This window comes from Hemicordylus capensis, chromosome 10, assembly GCF_027244095.1.
Source record: "Hemicordylus capensis ecotype Gifberg chromosome 10, rHemCap1.1.pri, whole genome shotgun sequence".
NCBI classification, from domain to species: domain Eukaryota; kingdom Metazoa; phylum Chordata; class Lepidosauria; order Squamata; family Cordylidae; genus Hemicordylus; species Hemicordylus capensis.
The window spans coordinates 20,098,799-20,118,811 of record NC_069666.1 but is presented as its reverse complement, the minus strand read 5'-3'; the positions used below and the strand labels follow the sequence as shown (position 1 = coordinate 20,118,811).

General features: G+C 47.0%; 1 protein-coding gene and 1 long non-coding RNA gene across 4 annotated transcripts in view; one reads left to right on the top strand and one right to left on the bottom strand.

The window, feature by feature from the left end:
* Window positions 1-12,081, top strand: part of LOC128335181 (protein PML-like) — a 24,528-nt gene extending 12,447 nt beyond the window's left edge. For 2 of the 3 annotated variants that reach the window (XM_053273126.1, XM_053273125.1), the window contains exons 3-8: window positions 205-785; window positions 4,065-4,120; window positions 4,768-4,866; window positions 8,240-8,492; window positions 9,507-9,559; window positions 11,342-12,081. In XM_053273126.1, coding sequence (XP_053129101.1) covers window positions 205-785; window positions 4,065-4,120; window positions 4,768-4,866; window positions 8,240-8,492; window positions 9,507-9,559; window positions 11,342-11,344 — 1,045 coding nt within the window. In that variant the 3' untranslated portion in view covers window positions 11,345-12,081. The remainder of the gene's footprint in view (window positions 1-204; window positions 786-4,064; window positions 4,121-4,767; window positions 4,867-8,239; window positions 8,493-9,506; window positions 9,560-11,341) is intronic. The other variant, XM_053273127.1, reaches the window with a different exon arrangement.
* Window positions 628-20,013, bottom strand: LOC128335182 (uncharacterized). The gene is made up of 4 exons (XR_008311534.1): window positions 19,905-20,013; window positions 19,228-19,330; window positions 9,007-9,140; window positions 628-757 (listed from the first exon to the last, which is right to left on the bottom strand). It is a non-coding gene; the product is annotated as an uncharacterized LOC128335182 (long non-coding RNA).

Genomic DNA, 20,013 nt, shown 5'->3' with positions numbered 1-20,013 from the left:
CCCCTGATTTATAAGAAAACTGTGCAGAGGAGCTGTCTCTGCAGATTTCCATGGACTCCTACAGATTTCTTTGGTTTTCCTGTCCCCATGCTCTCCTTCTCCCTCCCTCCCTTCCCAGAGAGATGGTTCAAGAATAGGTGTTGATGTGAATTAAAGATCAAAGGACACCACTTCCTTCCTTTATAGCCTGTTTTTTATTGACAGCATCTATTGCCGCGGGTGCTGTAAACCTCTGTGTTGCTCCTGTGCCTTGCTCGATAATGAACATTCCAGGCTCTACTGCGATATCCGGGTGGAAATTGAGCACCGGAAGGAGGAGCTGGGGAAACTGAATGCTGAGCTCATGGAGAAGAAGAAGGGCTACGAGAAGGCCCACCACTCATGCCAGGAGAGAAAGCAACAGATGGAGAAGGTGCGCGACGAAACCAGAGCGCTGATCAAGCGGAAAGTGGAAGAGATGGTCCAGTACATCCAGCAGAAAGAGGAGGAGTTCTTGGGGGAAGTGGACAAGCAGCTCCAGCAGCAGAAGAAGGATGTGGATGGAGAGCAGGAGAACCTGCAGTGCGTCATCAAGCGGCTGGAGTCCAGTGAGCGGTTGGTGGAGAAGATGCATCTCTTTGCATCGGACCAAGAGGTGATGGACATGCATCCCTTCATCAAGGAGTCCCTGGAAGAGCTCAGAAAAGAGAGACCGCCCATGACAGGTGCCCAGGTCCCGATGGGGAACTTCTCAAAGGTCAAAGACCAGCTGCAAGTTCTGTTTAAAAGAGTGATGGAACAGAAAGGTGAAAAGAATTTTTTTTTAGTTGTTTTTTTTTTTTTAAATCTAGTTTCTTGATGAGTCTCTGTGTGGACGGTGGCTCCTTGGGCAAGAGAAGGCACCACCATAGGAAGCTGCCATATACCGAGTCAGACACTGGGTCCATCTACACAGACTGGCAGCGGCCTCTCCAAGGATGCAGGCAAGGTTTCATGGGAGGAAAGCTGGTCTTGTGGCAACAAGCATGAATTGTGGCCTTTGCTAAGCAGGGTCTGCCCTGGTTGCATTTGAATGGGAGACTACATGTGTGAGCACTGTGAGATATTCCCCTTATGGGCTGCTCTGGGAAAGGCACCTGCATACAGAAGGTCCCAAGTTCCCTCCCTGGCATCTCTAAGATAAGGGCTGAGAGAGATTCCCGCCTGCAACCTTGGAGAAAACCACTGCCATTCTGTGTAGACAATACTGAGCGAGATGGACCTATGGTCTGACTCAGTATATGGCAGCATCCGATGTTCCTATGTTTCCAGAGTCTCTCTCAGCCCTATCTGGGAGATGCCAGAGAGGGAACTTGGAACCTCAGGTGCTCTTCCCAGAGCAGCTCCATCCCCTATGGGGAATATCTTACAGTGCTCACACTTCTAGTCTCCCATTCAATTGCAACCAAGGTGGACCCTGCTTAGCAAAGGGGACCAATCATGCTTACTGCCACAAGACCAGCTCTCCTCACAGAGAGGGATTAAGCAGGAACCTCCTGGAGGCATGTGTTTATCTGTGGCTGTTTGGGCACTCTAGGCCCATTCATATGTTATGCTCAATGCTCATACGATGAGTGTACAGAGTACACAAATACAGATCTGTGCACAGGTACATTCATTCACTGTGCTATGTTGAACTGCAGGTACAGAAGTTCACTTCCTATCTGAAGGGCCTTTAGCCTGGCATTTATTTTATTTATTTGATTTATATACTACCCTTCGAAAAATGGCTCAGGGCGGTTTACAACAAAATAAAAACCGATAAAGGTGTTCCCCATAGTCTGGGGAACCTACCAGTGGGGATTCGAACTGGCAACCTCTATCAAGTCATTTCCCCGCTGCGCCATTAGGTGGCTTTGCCTGGGAGCTATTCGCACCTGGGTTCATGCTGCGGGCTAAATGTTGAGCGAAGCCACTTCGAATCCCACTCGTGCCATTGAGGGAAGCAGCCCCTCCCCTTTGCTCTCGGGTTTGCTTTTAATGCAAGTCACATGGCATAGGCCACCTAATGGCACAGTGGGGAAATGGCTTGACTACCAAGCCAGAGGTTGCCTGTTCGAATCCCTGCTAGAAGAGTCGACACCGACTCAACGGCACACTTTACCTTTTCGTATAGACAATACTGAGCTGGTACTGTATCGGGCAGCAGCGATCGGGGAAGATGCTGAAAGGCATCATCTCATACTGCGCAGGAGGAGGCAATGGTCAACCCCTCCTGTATTCGACCAAAGAACCACAGGGCTCTGTGGGCACCAGGAGTCAAAATTGACTTGACGGCACACTTTACCTTACTGTATCTTTAAGCCACCTAATGGCGCAGTGGGGAAATGACTTGACTAGCAAGCCAGAGGTTGCCGGTTCGAATCCCTGTTGGTATGTCCCCCAGACTATGAGAAACACCTATATCGGGCAGCAGTGATCTAGGAAGATGCTGAAAGGCATCATCTCATACTGTGCGGGAAGACGCAATGGTAAACCCCTCCTGTATTCTACCAAAGACAACCACAGGGCTCTGTGGTCGCCAGGAGTCGACATCGACTCGACAACACACTTTACTTTCACATGGCATGCCTCTGTGTTTTCCTTCTAACCAGTGAGCCGGGGGTGTGGGTGTGGGTGGGGGAGAGATTACTAGAGAGCTATATCTGCATTTCTAAAGAGAGTATCCCTCTTATCATGCTAATGATTCTACGTCAGTGCCTCTCCCTATTTGCTCCGACGTTTTCAGAAAAAGTAGCTTAAGACCAGCATTGTAAAAATCTGGAACTACATCGAGATAAGCTAGAATTTGCATCACAAAGCCCAATTTGTGTTTGGAGTGGGTCCAAAGATCTCAAAGGGACTTTGGGGTAAGTTTGGCTGGTGTGTGAATGCACACACACTCTCTTCCGGAGGAGATTTGGGGCAGAAGCCCTGTCTGTATAGCCTCCTAGTGGCTCTCTGAGGTTTCAGGCAGGAGTCTCTCTCAGCCCTACCTGGAGCTGCCACCAGGGAGATGTCCTGGGACCTTCTGCATGCAAAGCAGATGCTCTACCACTGAGCTACGGCCCCATCCTGTAAAGGATGAGCAGGCAGTGGTCACATGCAGTCGCCATCCAAATGCAAGCCAGAATAGACCTTGCTTAGCGAAGGGGACAATTCATGCTTGTTCCCACCGGACCAGCTCTCCTCAGTTGCTGCATGCCTCTTCAGTGCAGACCATAATTAGCTCTGCATCTTGGAAGCAAATTGCACTGATTATGTGAGTTGCTAACGCATCAGTGTGCCCCCTAATTGCCGTGGGCTTTGCACATCAGCACCTGGGCAAAGATGACCCGGAAGTCATAGCTTCAGCTCAGTCTTGCAGTGCAAAATGAGGTCATGTACGCCATCAAAAACGGCGTGGTACCTGGGTTTGGGAGCTGCGTGTGTGTGGAAGAAAAGCTGGGTAGAAGTGATTGTGTGGAAGCAAGGTAGGAGGAAAAGCTACCCAGGTTTTCCTCCGACCTTGCTTCCACACAACTGAAAACTGAGAGCACACACATCTCCCAAACCCAGGTAGAACACAGTTTTTGATTGTGTAAATGACCTCAGAGTGTTTTATGATTATTACTCATTGTGTATCCCAAAGTATTCCGGTTGGCTGTGGTCCTCCTCCTCCACCAGCTTGTGCTACCTGTGACCATCGGTGTTGAACAGACAGTGTCGTACAATGGTTAGAGGATTAGACCTCAACTGGGGAGACCCAGGTTCAGATCCCCACTCAGCCACAATGTTAACTGGGTCAGCCACTGTAGGTCCATTCAGACATTATGTTCCCTACTCGTACAATGGGTGTACGGTGTACAAAGGTACAGATCTGTACACAGGTATAGTCCAGTGTCCTCTCTAATTATGTACAAGTGTACACTCGTACCGCATAACGTCTGTACTTTTGTCTCAATCTCAACTACCTTACAAAGTTGCGGGGAGGGAGAAGCCATGAAATTTGCCTTGACTTCCATGGGCACTCTTACAGGCCCCTTTGACACAAACTAGAGTTGTCCGTTCTCTTTTTCTCCTTGCAGATGGAATGTGCTGTCCACCGTCTGTTGCTGGCCTGGCCCCTCCAGTGGGCAATTCGGTGAGTTGGAGAAAGGAATGTCCTCAAGGACAGTTTGTGCACCTCACAGAGAGGGAAGGATGCTGTGGCTTTGTGGCCACTGCCTCTTGGGCTGATGGGAGTTGTCGTCCATCAACATCTGGCCACCCAAGTGTGAGAACCTCTGGTTTAGTGGAGATGCCTGGGGAAGGAGTTCCAGAAAGAAAGTGCTGTCCCGCAAAAAGCCTGTCTCTGGAGCCTGCCCACTGAATTTGCATCTGAGGCAAGCAAAAGCAGCTCTTAAGGGTCAAAGACGCTTTACACAGGCAGCTGCTGTATACTGAGTCAGACCCTTGGTCCATCCAGCCCTTGGTCCATCCACCCAGACTGGCAGTGGCTTCTCCAACGTTGCAGGCAGGAATCTCTCTCAGCCCTATGCCAGGGAGGGAACTTAGAACCTAGATCCTCTTCCCAGAGCAGCTCGATCCCCTGAGGGGAATATCTGCAGTGCTCACATGTGGTCTCCCATACAAATGCAACCAGGGTGGACCCTGATTAGAAAAAGGGTCAAACATGCTATCACAAGTCCAGCTCTCCTCCCTTAGACCAGCTCTCCTCCCTTTAATCTCTCTTTATTATTAAGATTAATAAAGTTAAACAATCTCTCCTTTTCTAATGTTTGCATGCAGGCAGTTGGCCATGCTGAGACACATCGGCCAGGGGCTCAGGGGACATCAACATCTCTGCCCATGTACACCCTCATGGTTGGAAAGACGCCCCAAGGATTTGTGAGTGCTCTGCTAGTGATGATGGGCTTGCTTCTCCAGCTGTCTCTTCTTCCACAGCCCCCCACCCCCACCCCCCCAGTTCTTTCTGTGCTCCCCTTTTCTTAGGAGAAAAACGGAATGGGCTAAAGCAGGCGTTCCCAACCTGTGACACACTCCAGATGTTGTTGAACTACAACTCCCATCACCCCCAGCCACACTAAATTGTTGCTGGGAATAACAACAACAACTAGCTGGGCCACTGGGCATCACAGAGCATCTGAGCATTTAGTTTTGCCCGCCCGCCCGCTGCCACCACGGATGCCGATTTCTTTCTCAGCTGGCCTGCCGCCACCGTTTCTTCCCCTGCCGTCCCTCCTGCCTGCCGCCGCTGTTTTCTTGCCCACCCACCCTTGCTGTTTTCTTCCCCTGCTGCCTTCTCACACCCGCCCCCGCTGCTGCTGCTTTGTCCCGTCCCCCACCCGCCGCTGTTGTTTCCTGCCTTGCTGTTGCTTTCCTCTTCTCCTGCCGGCAGCTTGCTCACGAACTCTTGCGAGAGCTGCCATGAATGGGATTAGCGACGGGTGCACATAAGAGGGAATATATATAATTAATAATACAACTTTATTTGTTAGCCAACAACCCATGACAAATCGTTTTCTGGGCGGCTCACAACTCAACATTAAAACGTGATATAAAAACACTCAACACATTAAATCATAACAGACCCAAAAAATGCGGGGTGGGGGGAGAAAAGACCAAACACAATACAAAGCAATTTAAAAACTCTTTAAAATCAGTTAAAAATCAAATTTGAAAATCAAAACTTAACATATAAAAGGCCTGAGGGAACAAAAATGTCTTCACCTGGCAGAAAGAACAAAGTGATGAAGCCAGGCGAACCTCACCTCACTGGGGAGGCTATTCCAGAAATGGGGTGTAACCAGAGGTTGCATAAATGGGGAGGCACTGCTTTGCAGAGGGTCCGCTCCTGTCTCTCAGGCAGATTCCAGATAGTGGAACTTGGTGACGGTTGCTCTTTGAAACGAGAGCTATTATATGGAGTCTCTCAGGGCTCCATTCCGTCACCAATGCTTTTAAATATCTACATGAAACCACTGGGTGAGGCTGTCAAGAGCTTTGGTGCAGGTTGTTAACAGTATGCTGATTACACCCAAATCTCTTTTTCCTCCTCCTCCTCCTGAAATGGCATTCATTCCCTAAAAATCGAGTCGAAATCGACTCGACAGAACACTTTACCTTACTGTATCTTTAAGCCACCTAATGGCACAGTAGGGAAATAACTTGACTAGCAAGCCAGAGGTTGCTGGTTCGAATCCCCGTTGGTATGTTTCCCGGACTATGCGAAACACCTATATTGGGCAGCACCAATATAGGAAGATGCTGAAAGGCATCATCTCATACTGCTTGGGAGGCGGCAATGGTCAACCCCTCCTGTATTCTACCAAAGACAACCACAGGGCTCTGTGGTCACCAGGAATCAACACCGACTCGGTGGCCTACTTTTACCTTTACTGTTTCTTTGAAATGGAATACTTCTATTCAAGTGTGTGCCTTGGCTTAATGTCAGTGACTACATTTTGCTTTTGTTATTATCAATAAAAGGTATCAAAAATTCCTCATCACAATTCCAATCCCTTTATTTGTGTACCCATCTATATATATATCCAGGGTTACTATGTACCAATAGCGTCGTCTTTTCTTTGTATTGTAAGAATCTTCATTGGCTTAACCCTCCCTCTGCATTGACTTTAGGGGAGACACGAATCCCTTTCCTTTTCATTTTTCACTTGTTGGAACCATCCTTGGCCTAGCATATAGCCTAGGACTGGAGGCGTTTGCTTTGTTGGGCGATGGTCCCGACTGGGATAAAGTATAAGTTCCCAACAGGCTGTCATATATACATGACAACTTCATCAGTGGTGTAGTCACAAATTCAGAAGTGCTGGTGCTCTTCATGACAGCCCCCATGGCTACACCCACCCTGACAGCCACGCCCACCTCAATGGCCTTACACCCCACTTAAGTAGATGCAGTAATTCAGGGGGTTCCTTCCCAAGAAATCCAGGATAGTTTCCTAATCCTACAGAACCTGAACATGATGCAATTATGCACCCAGGAGAGCAATCTGGGTTGTTAACCACAAAGGTTAACTGCCTAGAGATTTCGATATTAGGCGGTATAGAAATTCAGTAAATAAATAAATATAATAAAGGGTCGAGGATACTCCTTGGAACAGAAGCGGGGAAGAATGGTCATGAAATCTACTATATAATTTGTAATTCCGTAATTGAAGTCTTTATTGGTTTTTAGGAGAGCCCTTAAGATCTATCTGTTTGGTCTGGCCTTCCAGGGTTTTTTAATTTTTAATTTTTTTAATTTTAAAGCATTTTTAATGTACTTGTTTTTCAGGGTTTTAAAGTGTTGTATTGTTTAATTGTTTTATGGTATTTTATATTTTTAATTGTTGATTGATTTTAACTGTCTTTGTTTTATTTGTAAACCGCCCTGAGCCAGCTTTGGAAGGGTGGTATAAAAATTGAATGAATTAATAATAATACATAATATATTCCGATATCCAGTGCTGTAACAAACTGCTATAACAGGGAGAGCACCACATGATTTCCATTTAGGAAGCTGAGGGCTCTGGGTCTCTGCTGAGTCCCTGGAGGGGAAACAAAAGACCAGGACTGTGTCCCTACCTGTCCCCGCTGTGTTGCATCACTGGACTTCATGGTGGAGACAGACATTATTTATTAAAAATACTTACACCCTGCCCCTCCAGTCCACTACTGCTCGGGGTGGTTCACAACATTAATAAAATAGATGCAACTGGCTGGCCCGGGCATAGAGCATCTCAGCCTCTAGTTCTCCCTCGTTCTCGGCCCCCCTTCTTCTTTCTCTCCTGCTGGCCTGGCCACCCCTTTCTCACACACACACCCCCGCTGGCTTGGCCGCCGACTTCTCCTACCAGCCTGGCCGCTGCTTTTTCTCCCCACCTGCTCTCCAGCCGGCCTGGCTGCCGCTTTCTCTCTCCACCTGCTCACTGGCCTGGCCGCCGCTTTCTCTCCCCGCCCGCCTGCTGACCTGGCCGCTGTTTTTTCTCCCTGGCCGCCGACTGGCCTGGCCACCGCTTTCTCTATGGTTACTATGTATCGATAGGGTCTTCATTTCTTTTTACTGTAAGAGTCTTCATTGGCTTAAGCCTCCCTCTGCACTGACAAGCCTCCCTCTGCACTGACTTAAGCCTCCCTCTGCATTGACTTAAGCCTCCCTCTGCACTGACTTAAGCCTCCCTCTGCATTGACTTAAGCCTCCCTCTGCATTGACTTAAGCCTCCGTCTCCCAACATCAAATGTCTGCTTTTGCTTTGTAGGTCCCTTCAATTATCTCTCCAGTGAAGCGTCCACTGAGCCAGGCTGTAAAGTCCATACAGACCTTTTCTAAACTTATGAAGCTTGAAGACCATGACTGTGATGGTGGGGAAACCTCCAGCAGACACACCCAGAATGTCAGAGCAAGCTCTCCCAATCCTGGTACCCACAGATTAACCCCACAGAGAGAGCAGAGAGGAACTGCTAACTCAGTCGAGCTCCTGGAGAATTCGCCGCCTGAGATCTGTGAATCCGGTAGGAAGAGGAGGAGTGGGATCTTAAAAGCAAGCCCATGCTGCAGTGCAGTGGGTCTTGTGTGAACATTATTTAGCTTTCAAACACAGATAAACCCTATTCATCCAATAGCACAGCATCACTCCAGTGGCTGTTGCTGGTGTCTATCTTGTTGAGGTTGCTAACCCCAGTTAGAATCCCTGCTAACTGAGCAAAGAGGCACCTTTTAAAAAGTGGTGATTCTCTTTCTTTAACAGGGGGAGAGCAACTGGCCCTATCCATCCCCAGCACAGCATCCCTCCAGTAGCTGCTGCCGGTGCCCTTTGGGGACTGGGAGCCATTTTATTTATTTATAAACTGTTCCGCTTTGGGGACTTCTTGTTGAAAAGTGGTATATAAATATTTGTTGTATTCGTATATACTAATATAATTAAAACATACACAATGTACCCAAGATCCCTTATCACAATTTACAATTAATTGTGAATGGAGGACAATTAATTAATTGTGTCATTGTTTAATTAATGTTAATTACCTGGGAGAGCACCTTCTTCAGTATGATCCCCACCACACATTAAAGTAATTGGGAGAGGTCCGTCTCTGGCTGCCTTCAGCTTGCCTGGCATCTGGCCTTCTCTGTAGCTGCTCCCGGGCTCTGGAATGCGTTCCCTGAGGGTGTTACAGGGTTAAGAATTTAAAGGAGTCCTAAAAATATCTCTTTTTAGTCCGGCCTTCAGTGAGTACTGAAATGATTTTAAACCCGTTTTAATTCTACTCATATGAGTTATTTATTTTGCTTTTATCTGTGTTTATATTTCTGAACTGCCTAGAGCCATCTGGGCGAGGCGGTATAAAAATCTAATAAAAGATAAATAATCTCATTAATCTGTAGATTGTGCAAATTGATGAATTGACGATTGATTAATTGAGAATTAATGGAGTCACAATTAATTGTGAATTAAATTCTCAGATTAGTGATCAGACTTGCACACTTGCATGCTTGTGACGCGGGCTGTCTTTTCCATCTCCTTGCAGAAGTAGCCAGCATTGTGATCAGCAGTTCCGAGGAGACGGATGACGACCCTGTGGTGAGTACAAAGATGGCCCATATCATTAGTGGCCGTCTTTAAAACGGTCTTGGTTGCACAGATGGTTCCAGCAGCAAGCAGGGCAATATACCACTAATATATTTCAAGAGGTATAATCTCGGTGCCTCCTGGGCTGACTGCTGGGGGACTATTATGGGATGGTTTTAAAGAAGTGTGGAGGGCAGGCCAGAGTGGGACAGATGAGAGATGAGACAGTGGCAGACCCAGACATCTTTGCACCTGGAAAAGGCTGCCCCGCCTTCTCTGTTTTCAAGCAGTAGCAACGGGTTCAACCCCCTGCTAAAGGAGCAAAGAGGCAGCTTTTAAAAGTGGTGATTCTCTTATATTTAGCAAGGGGAGAGCAACTGGCCCTCTCCATCCGCAGCACAGCATCCCTCCAGTGGCTGTTGCTGGTATCTATCTTGTGTTTCTTTTTTTTGATTGTGAGCCCTTTGGGGACAGGGAGCCCTTTTCTTTTCTTTCTTTCTTTATATCTATGTAAACCGCTTTGGGGACTTTGGTTGAAAAGCAGTATATTAATATGCATCATATTATGCTGGTTTTGGACCATAATAAAGATATTGATTGAATATTTATTTATTTATCGTATTTTTATACCGCCTGATATGTAAATCTCTAGGCCGTGTACAAAATTTGAAATATTTTAAAAGTCACAAAATTAAAATACATGACAATTAAAAACAGTAGAATAAAATAATTATTAAAACAAGTTGTTAACATTATTAAAATTAATTCTAATTAAATAAATGAGAAATAAATGAGAAAACAGGAGAGTCTTGAGGTTCCTCCTGAAAACAAACAGAGAAGGAGATGCTCTTATTTCAGCAGGGAGCTTATGCCAAAGCTCTCGGCTTCATCGTATATTCATCGTAACAGGAGACAGGTGAACCAGTAGGGGGCAGCAGAAGGCATCTCACCCTCTTTTCTCAGCCATGTCATAGGAAGATAGGCAGCTACCTTATACCGAGACAGACCATTGATCCATCTAGCTCAGTATTGTCTACACAGACTGGCAGCGGCTTCTTCAAGGTTGCAGGCAGGGATCTCTCTCTGCCCCATCTTGGAGATGCTGCCAGGGAGGGAACTTGGAATCTTCTGCATGCAAGCAGGCAGGAGCTCTTCCCAGAGCGGCTTCATTTCTTACGGGAAATATCTTACATTGCTCACACATGTAGTCTCCCATTCAAATGCAAACCTGGGCAAACCCTGCTTAGGAAAGGGGACAATTCATGCTTGCTACCGCAAGACCAACTCTCCTGACACAATATGGGGCTCACTGCCCCTGGATGTGGTGATGGCCACTAGCTTAGATGGCTTTACAAGGTGCTTGGGCAGCTTCATAGAGGATCTCTCCATCAATGGTCATGACGCATGATAGCGAAAGAAACAGGCCTCCACGTCCTGCAGCCTCTGAAAACCAATTGCTGGGGAACAAAGGTTACATTTCACCCTTCCACCAAAAAGCGCTCTCAGGACTATACAATATCAAATAAAAAGCCCGTCCTGCTACACTGGTCTAAATCAGGGAATCTCAACGTTGGGTCCCCAAATGTTATTGGACTTCAGCTCCCATAATCCCCAGCCTTTGGTTGGGGATTATGGGAGTTGAAGTCCAATAACATCTGGGGACCCCATATTGAGAATCCATGGTCTAAATGAACCTTTGTTCTGGTCCCCCAATGCTCTCCTTACAGTCTTATTTTGCCTGCACCCTTGAGGTCTGCTAGGTGAGAAGCCTCACTGTGGTCTGTTTTCTTTCAGTGACTCTCTGCCATTTCCAGCAGCTACACCCATGGGCTGAACACGTGTCGGCAGCAGTAGGAAGGAGACATCTTTTCCGAATCGAGGCTTCAGAGCTTTCATTCCGTGCCTCTTCCAACTACTGCTTTGCTTACCGACATGGCTGCATCTCATAGCACCTCTGCGGTTGCCTTCCTGCTTGCAGTTTCTCTGCTCAGAGATCAGCTTCCCAGCTCCTTCTTTGCAAACATTGATGCCGAAAGACTTCTGGACTTGCTTTGAACCCCTCTGTGTACAAGAGTGCATTAAGCTATGGCTAGTGCCTGTCTGTTCTTCACTACTGGCTGTGCAGTGCGAGTGCCGTTAGGTGATGGTGCTTCACTGCCTCATGGGTACTGGGCAATCCCCAAGTGCAGCAGCGCCCATCGCGAATGCATCAAATATGTAAAGGTGACTGATTTTAGTTGACTGTTTTGGCTTCTGCCTTCATCAGCAACAAATGGATTTCCCCAAAAGATTGTGTGAGCAAGGTGGCAGGTAAAAATGCTGTGTTGACAAAGTTCCAGGGCAGGTGACAAGGGGAATGAAACACACAGACACACACACCTGTTTCTTTAGTCCTGCAATCCAGCTCTAGAGACAGCCTTCTCTTTTTCCTGTTCGAAGGCCTATGCTTTTCTTATTTATGCCTTTAACTCTCTTGACTTTTGTACCCTCATTATTCTCTCAATTAAAAAAAAAAGCTTATTTCTTGCTCCTCATTACTCTCTATTACTTCATTTTTACATTGTTTAAAGGTTTTATTTTTAATCTGTTTTATGTGAATCCAAATTTGAATGAATGAATGAATAAATAAATAAAATGTAAGAGCTACATCAAGAAGATGCAGCTTCTAGTGACCAACAATCAGGAATGCTCTTGTCCCTAAGGGCAAGACTCCTGCTGCTTTCCTGCCCAAAAGGCCCTCCAGGGTGCTGAGCATCATGAGGTCCTTGTCACCGCTGGGAGCTCCTGGACTCTCCGATCCTAAAGATGGTTCCTCAGGCCTCCCGCCTTGTGGATTCGGGAGTGATCTGAGCCAGCGATCTCAACCTAGGACTGATTCCTATCCCCTTTAGACAGGAGGGATGCTCTCCACCGTGGCTTCAGAGCACTGTATTTCAGCGGAGGCTCCGGCTTCAGTCTCTCCCTCAGGGCCTTCCCTCCTGTCTAGTCCAACTGTGCCTGCCCATAGTGGGCCTGGTCTCCACCCAGGGCCTATACAGCTGACAAGGGAGCAAGCCCAAGAGGGGTCGATGGGAAATCGGGGCTAAGAGTGGCTGGCTTTGTGCCTGGAAAGTGCAATGCAGATAAACGGCATGATTCTAAGGAGGATGGGGAATGGTCAGGTGACCAAGCCAGTGACTATCTCACTAGTTCCCAAAGGTGATTTATGTCAAGAGGACTCCACCCCTTTTCTGAACAAGGCTGTTTCCACACTAGGGTTGCAGTTAGTCCCCTCACAAGAGAAACAGCCCACTCCTAAAGGGGCATGCATGTTTGTTTGTTTGTTTGTTTGTTTTCTATACTGCCCTTCCAAAAATTGCTTTACATCAAAATAAAACAATTAAAAAATCAATTAACAAAAACAGAACTATAAAAACAGCATAAAACCAATTCACAATTTAAACACACTTAAGCCGTTAAAAACCCCGGAGAACCAAGCTAAACATTTACAGCAGTTAAAAACAATTTACAACAAATTAAAAACCCTGAAAGGCCAGGCCAAACAGTTAAGTTTCAAGGGCATTGGTATTTTCAAAATGAAAACCCATGGACAAGAATACTCCTTTTCCGGAGTTTTTTTGCTGATACGGTAAAGCAGGACTGGTTAGCTGTGGTATAGAACAGAAAATACTGTCTGGTTGCCAACAAATTTTATTCGATGCCTCCTGAAGCTAAGGAACTGCTTAAGGTGCCCCCCCACTGATGCTCCCGTTGTAGCCCTTCTGTCTGGAGCAGTACTTCCAAAGGATGGGGAAAACTCATTCAAAGACACTTCTGATTTAAAAAACTGAAGCAGCACTCAGAAGTTTGCACGAGTCTTCCTCCTTGGCAATACGCTCCTCTGCTGCTACTAGAATTCCCCTCCTGTGGGTGGACAAACTCCTACAAAATCCACCTACTGAACCAATGTGTCCTAAACAGATCCTGTTGAAGATTCAGAAGGCACGAACCTTTGATGCTGTATTAGACTCAATTCGCTTTTCTGCCTGCTCCACAGCATCCTAAGAACATAAGAACAGCCCTGCTGGATCAGGCCCAAGGCCCATCTAGTCCAGCATCCTGTTTCGCACAGTGGCCCACCAGATGCCGCTGGAAGCCACAGACAGGAGACATCCTCTGTGGTGGCAAGGCATAGTCTACAGTTAAAGCACTGGCAAGTAGATGCTACATCAAGATCCAATTTGGCTTCAGTCCCCTATATCGGTTCAAAACCTTTTGGGGGATGAAGTGCTCAAAGAGGTTCTTATTGAGATAAAGGATAACAAGAAGGCCCTGCCTACCTTGTAAGGAGGATAGGTGGCATTATAAGAGACCTTTTCAGTCCTTTTGTCCCTTCAGATCCTCCTTTAGATCCCAGGACAAGGACTCTAGAGCACAAAGACCTTTCTGGAATTGACAGCGTGTAGCCTCCAAACCGGGAATCAAACAATGCCTGGCTTTCATTATCCATAGGACTCTTAATTGCTTCGCTCTTGCATCCTTTGGCTGAAGAGTGTTGCAACTGGTCCTTCCTCCTTAGTAGACTGGGGTGTCCCCACCTGAGTCTTCTAGGCTGTGGCATGTCTCACATGGGATGTCCTCTTCCAGCAGCAGAGAAAGGAGCATTGGTTCCTTACTGTGAAGGCTTCTTCCTGCTGCTGGATTTGAGGGCATCTCAACCCACCCATGCAGCAACATTGATATACGGGGAGGAACACCTTATTTTATGCCCCTACCCTCCAATCTCTCAAGGGATTGGCTGTATTCAGACTTCTTGCTTCATTATTAGACTTGGATATTTGAAACTGAAGGCTATCCTTCCCAGGCTCTTAAAAGCTTCTAGCTAATTTACATAGTCCTGCCTCTGGAGCTAGTCGTTTGCGCCAGGCTTGCATATGATTTAGTATCTTATTTTCCCTACTTTTAGACAGCTTTTCCAGTTGTTCACTGGGAGTAAGCAAATCAACTGATTGGAATAAATGCTTTTTTTATTTTTAAAAAGATAAAACAATAAAATCATTTCAGGCTGTAGGGCAGGAATGGGTAAATCTGGCCTTTCCAATGCTGAACTACAACTCCCATCATCCCTCACTATTGGCCACTGACTGGGGACTGAGTTGTAGTTCAACAACAGCTGGAGGGCCAAGTTTGCCCACCCCTGTTTTTTTTTTTAAATGCATCTCTAGGAGCTCTCTCTTCTATACACCTATTAAAGTGAACCCTGTGGTCTCTCCCATGAGGACATCTTAGCTAGGGAACTTTAAGACCTGGGAAATATCTTATACAGTCTTCTGGGACACCTGAGAAAGTGAGCTATGAGCACAAGTGACCCTGAAATGAAAAAAAAAAATGTACAGCTTATTTTATATAAATCTCAGGTCAAAAATATGATCCATTGTTGTATGTTTTGTGCGGAAGAAATAACTTGCCAATAGTAGATTCCTCCTCCAGCGACTTCTAAGTATTGGCAGTAGATGTCGCCCTTGTACAAGAATTAACCCTCCTTCTGTGGTGCCTCAGAGACCTTGCTTAAATGCCAGTAGAGAAACAAAGTTCAGTGATAATAAGGCAGTCCGTAAACCAGGCCCCCAGATTTGAGGGCCACCGTATCTTAAGAACTCGGCAGAACTGGAAAAGGTGCAGAAGAGGGCAACCCAGATGATCAGGGACCTGGAGCACCTTCCTTCTGAGGCTAGGTGAAGGCATCTGGGTTTAGAAAAAAGGCAACTAAGGGAAGCATGATGGAGGTCTATACAATTATGTGTGGAGCGGAGAGAGTGGACAAGGAGAAATTTCTCTACCTCTCTCACCACACCAGAACCAGGGTCATCCCATGAAAACGAAAGGAATTTAGGAATTTAGAATTTAGGGATTTAGAAAGGAATTTAGAATTTAGAGTTGGGGAATTTAGGACCAACAAGAGGAAGTACTTTTTCACCCAGTGCATAGTTAACCTATGGAATTCTCTGCCACGGGATGTGGTGATGGCCACCAGCTTGGATGGCTTTAAGTGGGGCTTAGACAAATCCATGAAGGACAGGTCTATCGATGGCTACTAGTCTGGTGGCTATAGGCCACTGCCAGTTCCAGAGGCAAGAAGCCTCTCAAAACCAGTTGCAGGAGAGAGGGCATGCCCTCCCCATTTGCCTGTGGGCATATCAGAGGCATCTGGTGAGTCACTGTTGGAAACAGGATGCTGGACTAGATAGGTCTTGGGCCTGATCCAGCAGGGCTGTTCTCAAGGTCTTTTGGCCACCTGTACCATTTGAATCCCTGCTGGTATGTTTCTCAGACTATAGGAAACATCTACATCGGGCAGCAGCGATATAGGAAGATGCTGAAAGGCATCATCTCAGACTGTGCAGGAGACAGCGATGGGAAACCCCTTCTGTATTCTACCAAAGACAACCACGGGGCTCTGTGGTCGCCAGGAGTTGACACTGACTCGACGGCACTCTTTAGGGAAAAGGACCATAGCTCAATGGTAGAGTATCTGCTTTGCATGCAAAAGGTCGCAGGTTCAATAACCAAGCAGTATCTCCAGGATAGGGGGTGTGCACAGAACTACACTGGGTGGTACATTTTGAGGTCGAACGGAAGTTGAACTCAACCGCCAGGTCTGTGAGCCACTTTGTTAGAACTGGCTGGCGGTTCAGGCACTAGAAATGAGCCAAACTGGGTTGACCCGGTCCTGCGTGCTTGCAAAGGAGAATCCGGTAAGGAGTCCCCTTTACAAGCAAAAGGGGGGCCCTATGGGTATGGGAAGGGTGGATAGGAGGGCAGGAGCTGGTTAGGGCTAGGGATTCCCAGCCCATGTAGGGTATTGGAATTATTTATTATATTTATAGATTCGAACCGGCAACCTCCGGCTTGCTAATCAAGTCATTTCCCTGCTGCTAGGGTGGGGCTCCCCCACACTTTGCCAGTTGTGAATGTTCCCCCATGTAAAAGCAAAACCAAACTCACTCCATGCAAAAAATCTAGCACGCCAGGGAAAGAGGCTCTGTTCATTGCTATACTAGAATTCTATTTGCAGGGAGGGTTTTTTGAACACAAGGAAGTGTTGAAAAAAAATGCGCCCCCACCTTTTTCTCACCTCTGAGCTCTCCCATCTCATTCTGATCCATGTGCAGGCAAAGCTTCTGTTGTAAACTTGTAATGAGATCACCCCTTCCCCTCCATTATTCAGGGAAAAGTTTCAATTTTCCGGTTCACAGAAGACAAGCTACCATCTCACGTGAATTCAGACTTCTGATGTCACACTAATCACTCTTGTCACTATTCTACGCACCGAAGCAACGATTTGCCTGAACCAGCTGACTGGAATCACATCCGTATCGGACATGGTCGAAGCAAACAATCTGATGGTATTGCTCCACAGAAACCACCAGGGGGCACTAACCTCACTGGTAGCTGCCTGGATTTCCAGGCACAAGGAAATAGTGGTGTGCCCATTAAAGCTATTGCAAGTGGCAAACTCCTTCAAAATGAATTAAACGGCTTACAATCAGTGCCAATGTGGCAATGCAGTCGTCCCAAGGCAGATTAAAGTGGGTATCAAACCGCAATCAAAGCCGGGCTGAGCAGATATGAGGAGAGAGGCAAAGAACAATCACCTTCCAGCCACTCAACTCCGGTTCTCTGTTTCCTTGTTTTGGTGAGTGATGAAATCTCCGGGTGAGCAGAGACGGATTTCACCGCGTCTTAATAACCCCAAGGAGTTGGTGTGTGCTTTGCTGCTTGCAAGGAAGCAATAATCCAGAAACTGTAACCCTGCATGGAACAATTAGCTGTTCCTAAGTGGATGGCTGCCTCTGAAGATAAGGGCCTTTTCAGGAAAGGGGGCCTTTGTGCCAAGGTCCAGGATTTACAAGAAGATATTAAAAATGGAGCTCTTTAATCCGGCCCCAACAGGAATGATTCCTAATCTCCGTTTTCATTCCAGTGAGGTCAAAGACAAACAGAGTGAATTTCCGACAGAGATGTCCCAAGCTAAGCTGGGGTCTAAGCAAGGGATGCTGGAGCACCTGGTACCTTGGACAACTCCGAGGGCAAGGAGATGGTGCAACATCCTTAAGAAGGTGGACCATTTTAGGGCTGTTGCCCAGGGAACTGCCTCTTCGCTAAGGAAGGTAAAATATCCAGTGGTCTGCCTAATCCGAACAAAGGTTTACTGGGAGAAAAGCCCTACTTCATTCATTCATTCATTCATTCATTCATTCTCCCAAATGCATAAGATTGCAGCCTTAGGGTCCCAATCCAGCCAAAGATAGTTGCAACTTGATTTGGGAGTGTGAAGTCAACACAATTACGACTCCTTTGCAAAAACACAAGGAGGCAAGGCTACAGCATCTGTAGCCCTTTAGTTTGGAGAAGAGGCGACTACGGGGAGACATGAATGAGGTGTATACATTTATGCATGGAGTAGAGAGAAGGGACAGAGAGAATTTTTTCTCCCTCTCTAACAACACTAGAACCAGAGGCCATCCCATGAAACTGAAGATCTGGAAATTTAGGACCAACAAAAGGAAATTCAGCACATAATTAATCTATGGAATTCTCTGCCACAGGATGTGGTGATGGCCACTAGCTTGGTCGGCTTTAAAAGGGACTTAGACAAATTCATGGAGGACAGGCTACCTCTAGCCTCAGGCGAGATGACTTTCAGTACCAGTTGCTGGGGAGCAAGAGCAGGAGAGAGGGCTGCTCTTGCCTGTGTCCTTCTCAGAGGCATCTGGTGAGCACTGTGTGAAACAAGATCCTGGGCCAGATAGGCCTTGGGCCTGATCCAGCAGGGCTGTTCTTATGTTCGACTTCACACTCCAACACTTTCCCACCATTTTTGTAAAGCATGAATCATATTTTGTAAAGCACCCATCAAAACGTCAACCCTACACACACTTTTGTGGAAATTAGTTAGATTCACATCCAAGTGAATATGCATAGGATCAGGCTGCACACGGAAAACAATGAGATTCAGGTTAGGTGTGACTCACTTCTTGCATTGATCTCAAAGGAACTGCTTCCCAGGTAAGGGTGGATAAGATTGCTGCCTTAAGACAGGAAACACACTTACGAAGGAATCCCTGCATGCAAAATGATTGCATTAGCTAAAGAGTCCTTTAGGATCGTATAAGTGGTGAGCCATATGCAGATATAATGGCTGACATTATATCTGCATCAGGGAAGAGAGCTGGGCTTGTGGTAGCAAGCATGACTTGTCCCCTTAGCTAAGCAGGGTCTGCCCTGGTTGCATCTGAATGGGAGACGATGTGCGAGCACTGCAAGATAGTCCCCTCAGGGGATGGAGCCGCTCTGGGAAGAGCAGAAGGTTTCAAGTTCCCTCCCTGGCAGCATCTCCAAGATAGGGCTGAGAGAGATTCCTGCCTGCAACCTTGGAGAAGCCGCTGCCAGTCTGTGAAGACACTACTGATCTAGATAGACCAATGGTTTGACTCAGTATATGGCAGCTTCCTATGTTCCTATGACATATAGAGCAAGGATGCACAGGTGAAGCGAGGGAGCAGCCCTAACAGAACTTACCAACCAACGTCACCAGGGCAGTGGGAAAGCAGCAATTTTCGATGTCCTGCCCTTCCCCAGGAAGCCCTCCGTGCTACCCAAAAATATGTCCCTGAGGGTTATATTTGTTGTAAACCCACCACTCTCGATGAGCCGTCCATAATTTACGACTCAGCAGCAGGCAGAGGGATGTCTCCGGTCACAGTATTTCTTTCCGACATGCATGAGGTTTTCATCCAGCATCTGTAAAAAGCACGAGAGAAGAAGTCACCACTGAGCACCAAGTTCAACCTGCATCCCCCACAAGCCAGGTCGCTCACTAGATTCGAGAAATCCCGAGAGGAGAGCTGGTCTTGTAGCAAGCATGACTTGTCCCCATAGTTAAGCAGGGTCTGCCCTGGTTGCATATGAATGGGAGACTTGATGTGTGAGCACTGCAAGATATTCCCCTCAGGGGATGGAGCCGCTCTGGGAAGAGCAGAAGGTTTCAAGTTCCCTCCCTGGCAGCATCTCCAAGATAGGACTAAGAGAGAGATTCCTGCCTGCAACCTTGGAGAAGCCGCTGCCAGTCTGTGAAGACACTACTGATCTAGATAGACCAATGGTCTGACTCAGTATATGGCAGCTTCCTATGTTCCTATGACATATAGAGCAAGGATGTACAGGTGAAGCGAGGGAGCAGCCCTTACAGAACTTACCAACCAATGTCACCAGGGCAGTGGGAGAGCAGCAATTTTCGATGTCCTGCCCTTCCCCAGGAAGCCCTCTGTGCCACCCAAAAATATGTCCCTGAGGGTTATATTTGTTGTAAACCCACCACTCTCGATGAGCCGTCCATAATTTACGACTCAGCAGCAGGCAGAGGGATGTCTCCGGTCACAGTATTTCTTTCCGACATGCACGAGGTTTTCATCCAGCATCTGTAA